The sequence below is a fragment of the Orcinus orca genome, chromosome 1, assembly GCF_937001465.1.
Source record: "Orcinus orca chromosome 1, mOrcOrc1.1, whole genome shotgun sequence".
NCBI classification, from domain to species: domain Eukaryota; kingdom Metazoa; phylum Chordata; class Mammalia; order Artiodactyla; family Delphinidae; genus Orcinus; species Orcinus orca.
The window spans coordinates 136,780,984-136,797,292 of record NC_064559.1 but is presented as its reverse complement, the minus strand read 5'-3'; the positions used below and the strand labels follow the sequence as shown (position 1 = coordinate 136,797,292).

General features: G+C 37.4%; 1 protein-coding gene across 2 annotated transcripts in view; it reads left to right on the top strand.

Moving 5' to 3' along the window:
* CLCA1 (chloride channel accessory 1) overlaps nucleotides 1-16,309 on the top strand; it is a 41,649-nt gene that overhangs the window by 3,321 nt on the left and 22,019 nt on the right. Inside the window, exons 2-6 of one of the 2 annotated variants that reach the window (XM_004262984.4) lie at nucleotides 1,559-1,787; nucleotides 6,268-6,408; nucleotides 6,578-6,725; nucleotides 9,112-9,217; nucleotides 13,203-13,380. In XM_004262984.4, coding sequence (XP_004263032.2) covers nucleotides 1,626-1,787; nucleotides 6,268-6,408; nucleotides 6,578-6,725; nucleotides 9,112-9,217; nucleotides 13,203-13,380 — 735 coding nt within the window. In that variant the 5' untranslated portion in view covers nucleotides 1,559-1,625. Of the gene's footprint in view, nucleotides 1-1,266; nucleotides 1,788-6,267; nucleotides 6,409-6,577; nucleotides 6,726-9,111; nucleotides 9,218-13,202; nucleotides 13,381-16,309 lie in introns of those variants that run through there. The other variant, XM_049708086.1, reaches the window with a different exon arrangement.

Here is a 16,309-nt window from a genome sequence, read left to right as displayed (position 1 = left end):
ATTCCAGAGCCAGCTTAGTAAGCACCTTTCATTGCTTCCCAGGCTTCCCTGAATCATTTCCCCTTTTTCTCACTCTCACTGTTCTGGGATTAAGCTTGCAAATCATTTTCACATAAGCTTGTCTTAGACTCTCTTTTCTAGGGAACCCAGGAAATACACGTATAGTGGGGGGCGGGGTATGAGATATTTTAAAATGTAAAATATTTTATGACATATGTATAATAAATGCATACATTTATTCAATAAGAATTGAATAAATTATTTTTATATAAAAGTATATTTAGATTATCTGGACAACTATTTTATCATTGAGTACTTCCACTCTATTCCAATGCTTCACTTTTGATTGATTAAAGATTACATACTTGGGCTTCCCTGGTGGCGCAGTGGTTGAGAGTCCGCCTGCCGATGCAGGGGACACGTGTTCGTGCCCCGGTCCGGGAGGATCCCACGTGCCGCGGAACGGCTGGGCCCGTGAGCCATGGCCGCTGAGCCTGCGCGTCTGGAGCCTGTGCTCCGCGGCGGAAGAGACCACAACAGTGACAGGCCCACGTACCGCAAAAAAAAAAAAAGATTACATACTTAAGCAATAAGTACTAATTATTAGCAACAAGTACCAATTTAATTTTTATGAGTGAGTGTCAAAGACAGACAAGATGAAATTGATGCTTATCACTGTGTGAAGATCAAATGAAGTTATGAGATGAAGGGATATTTCAAGTAATTTGAACATAGGACCAATTTGAATTGGTAGACCAATTTGAGTTTTCAACTGAGATTTGGCAAACTTAAAAGAATCTATGCAGTAGCTGGCAGTCCACTATTCATGTTCTGAGAGACATTTAATTTCAGTAAAATAATTGAATGCTAATTTGAATTTTACTGGGCAGTAGAAGCTACGGAATAGTGAAATAGAGGTTTGATGAGGAAACTTGAGGGAGTTTCCCTTGCACAGTGAGATATAAATTTTATCTTTTCATTATAGAATATTCAATAATATCTAATGTGGCTTGCTAATGTTTTGGTGCAGTAGATTGTCTAAGGGAGTAACGAGAGGTGCTGAGTTTACATAGAGATCGAAGACGATAAAAATAAAGACCACCATGAGGGATAACTGGATATAGTTTATACTTAATGAATGCGTACTGAATACGCAGAACAGTCAGACCTCCACTGGGCAGGCAGGGGTTAGAGGGTGGATTTGGGTGGGTCAGTGTCCCTGGCTAGACAAACATTTGTAAGAAGTAAACATCTTTCAATGGCAAAGCTGCTTGTCAGCTGTTAGTCCTTCCAGGCAACCAGACGTGGCTCCCCACCCTTGTTCCCAGGAAATGGCAAAGGTGAAGGCAAGGCTAATATTCCTTTCAAAATAAAATATTTAAAAGTACACAAAATTTGAGATGAAATTATAGTTATCATAATGATAGCTATAGTTAGCATTCCTCCTAGTGGTGACAAATCCAATTGTGAAACAATTTGGGGTCAAGGGGTTAAAGTCCTGTGATAAACCACCTCTGATAACTTGGAAAACTGTGCGTTTACATATCCATATATATAGGGGTAAAGAAAGATGCCTCCATAACTAACATTTTCCAAAGAGAGAACCCAAAGGCAGATGTACAGCAATGGGGTCATTTAAGAATTCGGTTTTCATCTTGGTCCTTCACCTTCTGGAAGGGGTCCTGAGTGATTCACTCATTCAGCTGAATAATAATGGCTATGAAGGCATTGTCATTGCAGTTGACCCTAATGTGCCAGAAGATGAAACACTCATTCAACAAATAAAGGTAAGTCGTAAATGGTAATTATCCATGCTTTTTTGAAAAATTAAGCATAATATTGTGATAGAGGAAACGTGAGTTCTCTAATTCCAGCTGCGTGACACTGGCAAGTTTTTTTTTATACCTGTGTCTTCATTTCTTCAACTATAAAATGGAAATAATAACACAACCATTATGATCCTTCCGAGAGATGAGATAATAAATGCAATGCACATAATTCAGAGCTTGATATATTGTTGGCACTTAATAAATGATTTCATTGAAAATTATTTAGTTCTGCAACCAAGGCAGAGTCAACTACATTTGGCAGATATTGTGAGATGCGCAGAGGGTAATTCCTTTGCCTGATTTTACCACTGGCTCTATCAGAGTCTCCTTTTATCCTCCTAATTGTAACCTGCTTCTCTGCAATTCTAATATAGGAGTCCAAGATGCAAATCTCTAACTTAAGAACAAGCCCGACCCTTACAGTGTGAGGAAACCCTGCATTTTCCCAGCCCCAATGCAAAGTGTCCTCTTGGGGCTGCTGAGCAGCCTCACTTCACTTGTTGCTTTTTCTGTAGGGGAAGGAAAAATTAGGGAAGAGGACTCTTCCTGTCCAGACAGAGGCACCTAACTGTTGTAAGATAGAGGGATTAGAGAGGTTTTGTACAACAGCAAACAGCAAAGAATATGAGGGAAATGTCTTATAAAAGACCACCCTGGAAAGCGGCTGTAGCACACACAGAGGTGGTACTGCATAATGAACAGAAGTACTGGTCTATAAAATGGGGATAATAATAAGTATCTTTCTCACAGGGCTTTGTGAGGATTAACAATGCATGCATAAAAGGGAAGCTAGGTGAAAGGTATATGGGAACTCTGTACATTTTTTGCATGTTATCTGTTAAGTCTAAAATTATCTCAAAAACTTAGAAAAACTTTAAAAAAAAACTTAGAAAAACTTTAAAAATGCATGCAGAGTGCCTGGTACACAGTAAGAGCTCAATAAATGGTAAGCAAATCATCAGTCCCCAGGTCTACTTTTAATCCTAGATAGAAAGAGCTCATCATTCCTCACCAAGCCAAAGGGACTGAGACTTGTTTCTGGGCAAAGTTCCTGAGTGTGAGCTCAGAAGTTAATAGGGCAAGGGCCCCAAGGGTCTCCTCGAAAGGTTCCTTGCTCTGAACAGGAGCAAACCCAGAAAGATGGAGTTTGGGGAGAGAACCATCTCTACCACGAAGAGGAGTTTGGGGCTGGAGAAGTACAGCAGTTGAGGGGGAGAGGAAGTTCACCTGCTTAAACCAGAAGACCATCAGATATTACTGCCATCAGTGAAAGGGAAATTCATGCCTTCTGAAATTTCTTAACAATCAGAAAACTTGGGTGAGTCTTTGATTGCTTCTAAACTTAGGAATGGCATCAGAAAAAAATGAAATAGCCACTTGGAGCAAGAGACCAGGAAAGTGTTGGAGGAAAATGTGACCAGTATGTTTCTGTCTCCGGCTGGACAGTCAGTGGTGCTCAGGGACATGTGGGAAGGAGCACATTAGCATCTCTAAGGACAGTGGTAATTTGTATTTGTATGGTGCTTTAGAGCAAAAGCAAAAGGACTTTCACCTCACTCTCTTTGGGGGGTTCCTCCTGAGAAATATACTTCTCCTTACAATTATTAAATTGGTTTTTTGTTATGAGCCCTAAGTGAGTTGGGTATGACAGAGGTTGGTTTCCACGTTTCTTTGTCACAGGAGCACTTTTAAGGGCAATAGTGTGCTCAGAGTCCCTAACTGAGTAGTTAATAAAAGTGAGTTCCTATTTGATGCTCCAGACCCGCAGTCGAGGGACCTCACTGTGGGTTTTGCCACTTTCCTGGTCATCCCTCAGTCTCTGCTTTCTGGGGAGACTCTCCCCCGGGTGTCCTTGTGTGAGCAGAAGCCTCTAAGTCAGCTCTTAAATATTGTACTTGCTTCAGCAGGGCAGTCCGAGCGTCTCTCCACCTGCAATACCGGCAGGTGGCGCTGCAGCAGTTCCATCCAGGGAGACTACACTCTCATCAGTATTGCATAAGCAGTGGGAGCACAGGTCCTAAGATGAGGGAGTGAGAATCAGGGAGAAGCGCTGTTTCTCTCTCTCACACACACACACACCACACAAGAAAGATAAACAACAGGAGTCGTTTGGGGCCTCCTCAATGTATGGGAGCCCAGGTATCTTTGGTCTTGGTGCTCCTGGAGAGTTTGCCCCTCATTATAACCTCTTCACTCATTCATTTGTTCCTTAGTCCAACAAATATTTACAGAGCATTTACATTATGTCAGGTACCAGGAATCCAGTGGTGAACAATATACTATCCCTATCCTTAAGGAATTACCAGCCCATCCTATAAACTTCATCCTCAACATTCTTCAAACCTCAAAAGATTAAGTGTCTTTTTGGATATGAGGTCACTTTCTCAAAATATGGAACAGATGCCAAAGCAAAGATTCATTATTAATGTTTCTGTTAAAACATAGAAGACATTTCATGCTGCTTAGTCGTCTTCCTAGGAGACACTGAAAATTTACATTTCACAAGTCAAATTGTAATATAATACTCTAACATAGGAAGTTTTATACCTACTTTTCAGCTTTCTGGTGACATTGGCTCAGTATTTTTATTTTAAAAAATTATAAAATGTTAAATTCTCCTAGCAATTGTTTAAAATCTGGCTTTTTTTGGAAGGAGATGCAAATCATTTGGAGAGCTTTTATAAAACTAGCAAGGCAACCATTATTATCACCATGTGAAAGGTTGGAAACTGAAGCTCAGGGAGACAAAATAAATTCCTCAAGTTTAACCCATTAGCAAGTAACAGAGCAGGATTCACCCCTGCATCAGTACCCAAGTACTATTTCCCCATACAGTGATGAACTGTTTCTGCTCCTAAGACCAACCTCCTAGACATCGGAGCCTAGTCACTCTGGTCTATTCCAGCAAGGACTTTCCTCCAGCAATGATCCCTTTTTTCTCTTGCATTATCAGGTTTTTTTTTTTTTTTCCATTAGCATATACATATAATAGTTCCCATTAAAAAAGCAAACAAACTCCCTTGCCCTGCAGTCTTCCTTCATCTACTGCTGCATTTCTCAATTCCCTTTTAATTTGTAGGAAAACTTCTTGACCCGCTGTCTGTTTTCACTGCCTCTGCTTCCTCACCTCCCACCCTCTTGAATTCACTCATATGGAGCTGTTGTCGTCACTGCACAAAATGGTTTACTCAGGTTGCCAAATTCATTGCTCAGTTCTGAGTCCTCATCTTCCTTGACTGCTCAGCAGCATTCAACTCGGATGATCACTCTCTCCTTCCTGAAACACTCTCACGCTATGCCTTCTGATTTCCTTCCCGTGCACCAGCTGCTCCTTCTCAGTTTCCTTTGCTGGCTCTTCCTCTTCCCACTTCTGAATACTGGGGCTCCTGGAGCTCAGTCTTCAGTCCTCTTCTTCCCTCTGTCTACACTCACTTTTGTGTTTCTCAATGATTTTCAGCCCTAATAGACTCAATTTCCCTTTCTATAATAAATATCTTGTAATACCCTTTCTATCAATACTATCTTGTCATGATGCATCTCAGGGAATCTGCAGAGGCATTTATAATTTAATGCTACAGCTCTTTTGTTTTAGAGAAATAAATTTAGGCATAATTTGAAAAGAGATTATATACTTATGCCACTTCCTTATATCTAACACTTAGTGCTATACTAAAAACAGATACTATCATAACATTTAGTTAGCCCCCAAATTATTACAGGAGTCAGCAGGTGTTGAAGTTGTATTCATTTTAATTTGAGTTTCTCTCCACTACTACTTGGTGTGAGATATTGAGACTATAATACTCTCTAGTTCTCAGTTTCTCCCTTAAAGGTTCACTGATCCTCAAAGGATCATATAAAATGAAACTAAGAGCTAATATTTGATAAGCACTTGTGCTAAGTAGACATGGTTCCAAATGCTTTCTTGACTTCATTTGATCCTCACAACAACCTTATGAGCTGGTCACTGTAATATTTTCCATTTTATAAATGGGGAAACTGAGGCTCAGGAGGGCTGAAGGAAATTTCTTTTCTTTCTTTTTTTTTTGGCCACGCCACGAGGCTTGTGGGATTCTAGTTTCCCAACCAGGGATTGAACCCAGGCCCCAGCTGTGAAAGCGCCAAGTCCTAACCACTGGACTGCCAGGGAACTCCTTCAAGGAAATTTCTGATGTCCCACCATAAGTGGTGCAGCTGGGATTAGTGTCTGCTTCTGGAGTCTTCACTGTCAACCATTACACTGTGACACAGAGCATGTGGTAAAAAATCTCAAAAAAGGCTAGCTATTATTATTAACAAAATAATCTCCTCTTCCAAGCTTGATAAATAGCTAGTTTTTGGAAATGTGAGATACAGATGTAAATTTGAATAATTGGTAATTTCATCTTTTTTTCTGTCATTAAATGCTCTTGTTTCTGTTCCCCCCTCCCCCAACCAGGATATGGTGACCGAGGCATCTCCATATCTGTTTGAAGCTACAGAAAAAAGATTCTATTTCAAAAATGTTGCCATTTTGATTCCTCAAAATTGGAACACAAAACCTGAATATGTGAAACCCAAACTTGAGACCTACAAAAATGTGAGAATATCAAGTTCTTTTTTCAAATTTGGCTTTCTTTTGTGACTCAGATTTTTTTCTTCAAAATATTCTAGAATCGAATAAAATTGTTTCAGAACATGCTGGTGTGAAGTAAGGTCAATTCATTTGCTGAAATTTTGTAATGACGAAACCTTTTCTTAAATTTCAGGCTGATGTTCTGGTTGCTGAACCTAATCCAACAGGTAACGACGGACCCTATACTGAGCATATGGGAGGCTGTGGAGAAAAGGGTAATAAAATTTATCTGACTCCTGGGTTCCTAGCAGGAAAAAAGTTGCTTCAATATGGACCACAAGGTATGGGTAGAGATGAAATATTCTGTTATATTTCTCATAACTTAATAATTTTACGTTGCAAATGGATCAACAATAGCATTATCTTTCTGAGTAAGAACATAAAATAGACTATTATAGTATGTTTCTTTCATGTAAAACAGATTCCAAATAGTTCATTTCTCAGTTAGAAATTTATTTTCTTCATATTCTGCATATATATGTGTGTAAATATAATATTTTTAATTTTAATATTAGTATCAGATAATAACTCTAAAATAGTTTAATATGCAATGTTGGGTTTCTATTGCTCTGTGGGGAGACACCTGAACAAATTAAACCTCCTGCCTGCAATTCAGGTAGTGGCTACCAGATGGCAGACATGCATAACGTTTTCAGACTTCAATGTGCGTTCATACTATAAACGGATTGTTAAAATGATTCTGATTCAGTAGGTGTGGGGTAGGACCCAAGAATCTGCATTTTAACAAGCTCCCAGGTGATGCTGATACTGCCTGACCTTGGACCTCACTTTGAGTATCAGACAGAATATCCTTGCTGTTCAGCTCTCAAAAATATGTGACTAAAGAAAAAACCAAATTTTCCTTCACAAAATATTTAGCATTCCCATATGAACCAAATAGAGCAATCTTTGGAGAAAAGATTAAAAGAAACCAGCAATGGAGTATATATAATATGTACTTTCCAAGTATAATCAAGTGTGATTAGTATTAACTAATTAGGTTAACTAATAACTTGTACTAGGTTTCTTTACCATTTTGAAAAGATTAGAACAAATTTGATTTTCTTCATTTAAATAGGCAAGGCAGAGAAAACAAACAAGCAAACAAAATAGCACTTGGTGTCTGCATGCCCCACTCCCAAATACCCTAGAGCACTTTTACAGACCTTCTCAGAAAGAAGTGTCCAACAAACACACCTCTTTGTTGTTCTTTTACAACACCTCCATAACACGAACAGAAAATTGCCAATGTATAGCTCAATAAATATGTGTTGAACTGATTTACTTAGCTGCTCCAACCCACTCCTGGGCCCACTCCAGCCATCAAGGTCACCATATACAATGTCATTCCTTTATACTCTCTCCTTTCTGTACTGTGACTCCACGCCTGCTACTTCACAATCTTCCCTTCCCTTTAAGAGGCCATCAGTTGTTCCCTAGCACTGAGAACAATCTAAAATCCTTAATGTGAGATACTAGGGTTACTTAACATGCACCTCCTCACTTAACCTTCCAAATTCAGCCTACCTGGGAATTTACATTCCAGAAAAACTGAGCTGTACATAAGTCACTAACATTCATCCAAATTTAACAAATACTAAGTATCTATTAAGTTCTAGACAGTATGTGCCCAGACATGTCAGTGAAGAAGTCATGGTACCTGTTCTCATGGAGACAAGAGTCTGTAGTGAGAGACTGGCAAGTAAGAAGCAATGACAATATAACATGATAAACGCCATAATGGAATATAATGAAAGTGATAAGGAGGGGTACCTGGACCAGTTTGAGGATGTCAGAGAAGCCTTCTAGGTGGATATAAGCCTAATTTTGAAAGAAGAGTAGGAGTTATTCAGTCAGAGATAGGGAGAGAGTATTCCAAACCAAGGAAAAATATGTAAAAACGACCAGAGATGAGCAAGAGCATGACGCGGCTCTAGAAAGTAAAAGGAGTTCAAGAATCCATTGTCATTATGGAGTTTTGGAAGTGGGTGGAGAAGAGCAAGAAATATGGCTGCAGAGAGGAATAGGGCCTGAATCATCAGGGACCTTGTAGGCATATTGAAAAGTTGGACTTAACGCTGAGCACCATAGCTGAGTCATTGAAGACTGGGGACATGGAGGCCAGTTGAGTGAGTGTTGCAGTAGTTCAGAAGTAACTGGCAATGAGACTGGAAAGATGAGAATAGGTCAAAGAAGAAAAAGGCAGATGTGGAGTAGGCCGGGCTTGAGGTTTGTCCACATATGAGTCATTAGGGAGAAGGACCTATTGGGGGTGCTGCCCTGGCTGCCCTATAGGTCAGCCTGTGCTGACCTCCATCATTACACTTGCACCCCTAAGGATTATAGTTATCTAAAATGATGTGTGTCATCTGCTAGACCATGAGCTATGTGAGGACAGGGCAATTGTTTTATCATTGTATGAATAGCTGCCTTGCACTTACTAGGTGCCTAATTGACACTTGATAATCCAAAATAAACAGTCATATTTTACAGAAATGTGCAATTGTCGTATCAGATTGTTCCTTCTAAGGAAATCGAAACTTTAATCAAAAAAAAAAAAAAACATAGCAAAGCATAATAGCATTCAGAAGAATTACTTTCTCTTAGTTTAAGAGGGTAATTTTACCATTCTTATTGTAATCAGGTGTTTAAAATACTTTTTCACAGGAAGGGTATTTGTCCATGAATGGGCTCATCTACGATGGGGAGTATTTAACGAGTACGATAATGACCAGAAATTCTACTTATCCAATAAAAGAAAAAAACCAGTAATGTATGTATATTTTGATTAACTTTTCACAAACTATTTTAAATTGCAAACAATTTTGTCTTGAATTGATTACTTTAAAAATGTCAGTCTTTTGTCTTATTTTCTATCTCTCACTCTTAGTGCCGTCTTTTTCAGATTCCCATAAAACTACTACTTTTGTTCACTTTACAAGTGTCTTAATTAGTTGAATTCTCTACTCTGCAGCTACAAATCATTTGCCTCTTTGTGTGTGTGTGTACAACTAGAAGAAATCCACAGGTGCTACGTTCAGTATCTCCATCTTCCTGTATCACAATCAGTGACATAAACAAAGCTTCAGTGCCTTGATGGTAGAATACTATCTGTGTGAACTATGTCAGTTTGAATGGGCCTGTGAGAGACTGTGGAATTTAGCTGGAAGACAGTCCAAATATTAAAACAAAACAGAAAACTTCTCCCAATTTGAATAAAACCTTGTATGGTGTCAATAGGAAGCAAACTGAACACTTAGAAAGTACCTCTGCTGCTGTGATTTTACAGGTGAGTTCTTGCAATCAAAAGTTTCAGGGAACAAACTGCTTTAGTACAAATGTAAAAGGGAACTTCCCAATTTATTTTAGAGAGCTAGCATAATTCAGATACTAAAACCTGACAGATGGCATGAAAAAGAATTCTGTAGATACAGCTTTCTAAAAAGGTTTTAAATAAAAGGATAGTAAGTTACACCTGGCATAATTAAGGGAATAACAAACACACTAAGGTCAAGAAGGATGTCTTCCAGAAGTCTGAAAATGCTATGATATTAGGTAAGTAATTAATATAGTATATCAAGTAAAAGAAGAAAATTAAATGATTATTCCAACAGATTCTGAAAAGGAATTTGATAAGCTTGCACATTTATGCCTCAGTTAAAAACCACCACCTCTTTTTAAAGACTAGAGCTGGCACAACACGCCTCTTCACTCTTGCTTCCAGTTCGACTCCCCTGATGGCTGTTTAAGGAGACGCACTCAGCTTTGGTTTGGTTACTGTCTTTATTCAGCACAGTTTCCAAGGGAAGCTGCACTGGGCTCAGAGCTCAGCCTTGGCTTCCCCTTTCTCCCACAGGAGCATTACTGCTCTCCATTTTCCCCTTTCTTTATTACATTCAAACTCTGTCAGCTTGGTCCACTACCATGACATTTTCCCTCACTCTTATGTCACTTTAGGTATAAAAAGACACTAAGTGCCTCCCAGAGCCGTACACAGTCTATATGATTGGCTTGTTCCCTCCGCACCTCAGAGACCACTCCTGACGTGATCATATGTTGGATGGACCTCTCAAATCTCAGCCCACGGATGCCATTCAGCCCTGACATCTGCCTTTCCCACTTCTTGCTAAGCTTCCAGACAGACACTGTATATCCCCTTGAGAGAAAAGCTGACTAGTACCTATTCCTTCCTAGGGATATTCCAGAAATATCCACATATACAGCATGTTCATCCTTCCACAGATAACATTTGCAAAACTGACATGATTACCATGTCCTCTTAACAATAAATCTTATTATAACATACAAATAGCATTTATTGCTTATCTACCAATTTTTTTAAATTACTCTTAAGGCCTGGAAACAATTACAAAAATGACAGTACTGCCTACAATAGAAGGCTTCCTTAATATGATGCAGAACATCAATTGAAAGCCAACTGCCTACCTCATATTTAATAGGGAATCATTAGACATTCCCAGGAATGAGATAAGAGTGGGCACTGTTAGCAGTTATCTAATCTTGTTTAGAAAGTTGTAGCCAATGCAATAACATGTTAGGGAGGTTAAAAGAGGGGGGGCTACTAGAAAGGGAGAGAGAAAATTGCTTCTAGGCAGACGATATGTGGTCTACTTAGAAAGCCTCAGGGAAAAAATAGAAATTAAAATTGATAAGGGAAGTCAATAAGGTAACCAGAGATATTTGAAGAAAACTCTAAGAAATGTTAAAGTTATATTTGAAGAAAACCATAGCATAAAATCCTTCTAAAGAATTTAAAAGAAAATCAAGATTAAATGAGAGATTTTCAATTCATGGAATATGTAAATCCAACCCCAATTAATATATAGGTTTTATAAAACTCTAATCAAAAGTACTTCTATTTTTACCTCATTTTAAAGTCCCAGAGTTTATTCAGTAGATAGTACCCGAGAACATTTTTGAAAAAGAATAGGTATAAAGGAAATTTTTCTCATTGAATTTTAAATATACAATAAAGCTAAGTTAATTAAAACAATGTGAACTGACAGACACTTACACAATAATTTACTATTTAATACAGCTAGAATTATAAATCTACAAGGAAAGACAATATTTCTTAAGATGTCAGGACAATTTTTAACTACGTGGGGGGAAAAATTAACAGACTCTCTTTCAATTGGATAGACCCATTAAATATAAAAAATAAAACCATAATGAAAACTAGAAGAACATTAATACATATCAAACTTCTCTATGGTGAAGGTCTTTCTATACATTCAAGAATTGGAAAAAGACATAACTAAAAGAATAATAAATTTGGCTACATATAAATTAAAAATTTTGTTGCATATAAGTCAAACATAAACTAAATTAAAAAATAAGAAACAGAAAAATATATTTGCAAAAATTTAAAAAAACAGGCTTTTAAAAACTTAGTATTATAACACATAAAGAACTTTTGAAAACCAGTAGGAAAACAATAACACCCTAATAGAAAAATAGACGCAGGAGAAGAATAATTTACAAAGGAAGAAATAAAAATGGCCAGTAAAAATGTAAAACTGTTCAGACTTACTAGTAATCAAAGAGGTGCAAATTTGACAAATATGAGAATCATTTATTGCCTAGTAAGTGACTGTCAGTGGGATGAGTGCTCCCATAGATGGTTATTAGAGGAATAAACCAGCATAACTTTTCTGGAAAGCAATTTGGTGACACATATCAAACCTCTAAAATTTTTTCTATTTCTTGCTCCAGTAATTTCATGTTTAACAATCCATTTTAAAGGAAATGATAGAATGAGCTCTATCAACAGGCTTTAAAATGTTCAAACTTCTGGGTCTGAGCATTTATTCTGGGAGTCAGTCATGCAGCAAACTTGGAAACAGAGTCAAAATTTTATGTGACATTTTATTTATTCATGGAAGTTTTACTTTTAGCACTGAAAAATTTTGGGGGGGGGAACAAAATGAAGTAAATTAGGCTAAATTCATGTTGTAGTATCAAAATATGAAATTATTAAAATCACATTTTGAAAGAATAATGTGAATTATAACAACACAATTTAAATGTACTAAAATACTAAGTTTTTTAAGATCGAGAAGCAAAGCTATACGTAGAATGTTATGCTTATACATAGAGAAGGAAATGCTTCAATATGCTAGCAGTAGTTTATCTCTGACAGTGGGACATGATTTTTTTTTCTTCTTTATACTTTTTTGCTATTTTCAAAATTTCCTATAGTGGTCATATATTATTTATATACTCATAAAATAAGATGTGGGTGAAAAGTACTCCATTTATAATAGTGACAAAAGTCATGTGTGTAAAGAAAAATCTAATATACCTATGAACACACAAGAACTATGCAAAAACTGTATGATGTAAACTAGTTACATAAAAACAAACAAACAAAAAATTTCAGCAAAATTTTTAAGGTAAACAAAAGAGGGCTCCTGATTTTCCAGGGATGAGGGACTAGATTAGGAAGTGCCTTAGGACTTTGGTCTTTATTAATTGTTAACAGTAGCTGTAAGCTTAGTTTTTTGCTGCATAGAAACAGATTCTGATATCATCTTGGGAACCCCTCAGATACTTTCTGGCAAACAGAAATTACTCTAATGAGAATTTAATAATTTTGCTATTTAAGGGGATGTATTTATTTCTTGAATTATAAAAGGAAATCGTAGACAAAGCCATCTGTAGAACCTGACCACAGAGTCCAACACTTCTAAATTATATCACCTACACCTAAACATCTAACCTTAATATATTTTCAGATGTCCGTCAACTATTACTGGTAAAAATGTACTACAGAAGTGTCAAGGAGGAAGCTGTGTCACCCAATCATGCAAATCCGACAGAGTAACAGGACTGTACGAAAAAGGATGTGAGTTCATACCTAATGAATTTCAGACTGAGAAGGCTTCCATAATGTATTCACAAAGTATTCGTTCTGTAAGTGCCTTGCTCCTTTTGTTTTTCTTTTTTTCTTGACACTTATGAATTTAGTGAGGTTTTTATCCCAGATGCTGCAAGAAAAGGTCAAATGTTAGGAAGTCATCAGTGAGCAGCTGATCTCTGTGGGACAAGCCAGGAGAACAAAATCAGGGATAAAGTCCTATCTTCCTCAGACCCCTTCCTTAGGTCCATTTTTTGCTCCTCCATCATCTCCCTCCCACTAGCTTTTAGTTTAAGGGCTTAGAACTACTTCAAATATCCTTAAAGGCAGACAAGCACAAGAATTAGTTAAACAAGAAATTTATCCAGGGGGAACAGGCACTTCTTTTTATTAGTAATAAGAACATGATCAGTAGCCTTTAATTTAACTTTCAGAGATCTCTTTTCGGCCTGCATATTTGCTTTTGGTTGTTAACTAAAATTTTCTATCTTTATGAGAGTGTTGGTGCCTTTAAGGAATTTGTACATAGTTTTAATAGCTTTAAGTAGTTTTAAAATACAGATCTTCCTCCAGCCCATTGTAAGTTGAAAATATCTCAAGTTGAAAATTCATTTACTATACCTCACCTACGGAACATCATAGCTTAGCCTAGCCTGCCTTACACGTGCTCAGAACACTTACATTAGTTTTTAGCTGGGCAAAATCATCTAACACAGAGTCTATTGTATAATAAAATGTTGAATATGTCATGTAATTTATTAAATACTGTATAGAAGTGGAAAACAGAATGGTTGTGAGTATAGTGGTTATTTACCCTCATGATCCTGTGGTTGACTAGAAGCTATGTTCGGCTCGTTGCCGATAGCCAGCATCACCAGAGAGTATCATACTGCATACCACTAGCCCAGGAAAAGATCAAAATTCAAAATTTGAGGTATGGTTTCTACTGAATGTGTATTGCTTTTGCACCACAATAAAGTAAAAAAATCATAAGTTGAACCATTGTAAGTTGGAGACTGCATTTCTCAATGATTTTTTAAATGACCAACTGGTTATAAAATAAACTTGACAAATTACCTTTATTAATGTCAAACATATATATCAGCAAATTTGCACAAACTAAGATAAATGCATCAGTTAAATTATTTTAGTGGGGAGCACCTCTTATCTTCCAGTCTCTTTCATAAAATTATGTTTTCCTTTCGGAGTAAGAGTGAAGTAACTTGCAAGAGTCTGTCTATAACAATATAACATAAGTTTAAAAAATATGATACATCATGGTTCACTAGGGCCATCCTTCAGTCTGGCTTTGCAGTCTATTTCCAGGATAATTCAGAAACTTCCAAGAGGGGGACCAGATTTATTTTTTAACATCTTTATTGGAGTATAACTGCTTTACAGTGGTGTGTTAGTTTCTGCTTTATAACAAAGTGAAAAGTGAGTCAACTATACATATACATATATCCCCATATCTCCGCCCTCTTACATCTCCCTCCCACCCTCCCTATCCCACCCCTCTAGGTGGTAACAAAGCATCAAGCTGATCTCGCTATGCTATGCGGCTGCTTCCCATAGCTATCTATTTAAGATTTGATAGTATATATATGTCCATGCCACTCTCCCACTTCGTCCCAACTGACCCTTCCCCCCCCGTGTCCTCAAGTCCATTCTCTACACCTGCATCTTTATTCCTGTCCTGCCCCTAGGTTCTTCAGAACATTTTTTTTTTATTCCATATATATGCGTTAGCATACAGTATTTGTTTTTCTCTTTCTGACTTACTTCACTCTGTATGATAGACTCTAGGTCCATCCACCTCACTACAAATAACTCAATTTCGGTTCTTTTTATGGCTGAGTAATATTCCATTGTATATATGTGCCACATGTTCTTTATCCATTCATCTGTCGATGGACACTTAGGTTGCTTCCATGTCCTAGCTATTGTAAATAGAGCTTCAGTGAACATTGTGGTACATGACTCTTTTTGAATTACAGTTTTCTCAGGGTATATGCCCAGTAGTGGGATTGCTGGGTCGTATGGTAGTTCATTTTTTAGATTTTTAAGGAATCTCCATACTGTTCTTCATAGTGGCTGTATCAATTTACATTCCCACCAACAGTGCAAGAGGTTCCCTTTTCTCCACACCCTCTCCAGCATTTATTATTTTTAGACTTTTTGATGATGGCCATTCTGACTGGTGTGACGTGATAACCTCACTGTAGTTTTGATTTGCATTTCTCTAATAATTAGTGATGTTGAGCATTCTTTCATGTGTTTGTTGGCAGTCTGTATATCTTCTTTGGAGAAATGTTTATTTAGGTCTTCTGCCCAGTTTTGGAATGGATTGTTTCGTTTTTTGATTTTGAGCTGCATGAGCTGCTTGTAAATTTTGGAGATTAATCCTTTGTCAGCTGCTTCATTTGCAAATATTTTCTCCCATTCTGAGGGTTGTCTATTCATCTTGTTTATGGTTTCCTTTGCTGTGCAAAAACTTTGAAGTTTCATTAGGTCCCATTTGTTTATTTTTGTTTTTATTTCCATTTCTCTAGGAGGTGGGTCAAAAAGGATCTTGCTGTGATTTATATCATAGAGTGTTCTGCCTATGTTTTCCTCTAAGAGTTTGATAGTGTCTGGCCTTACATTTAGGTCTTTAATTCATTTTGAGTTTATTTTTGTGTATGGTCTTAGGGAGTGTTCTAATTTCATTCTTTTACATGTACCTGTCCAGTTTTCCCAGCACCACTTATTGAAGAGGCTGTCTTTTCTCCATTGTATCTTCTTGCCTCCTTTGTCAAAAATAAGGGGACCATGTGTGTGTGGGTTTATATCTGGGCTTTCTATCCTGTTCCATTGAGCTATATTTCTGTTTTTGTGCCAGTACCATAGTATCATGATTACTGTAGCTTTGTAGTATAGTCTGAAGTCCCGGAGCCTGATTCCTCCAGGTCCATTTTTCCTTCTCAAGATTGCTTTGGCTATTCG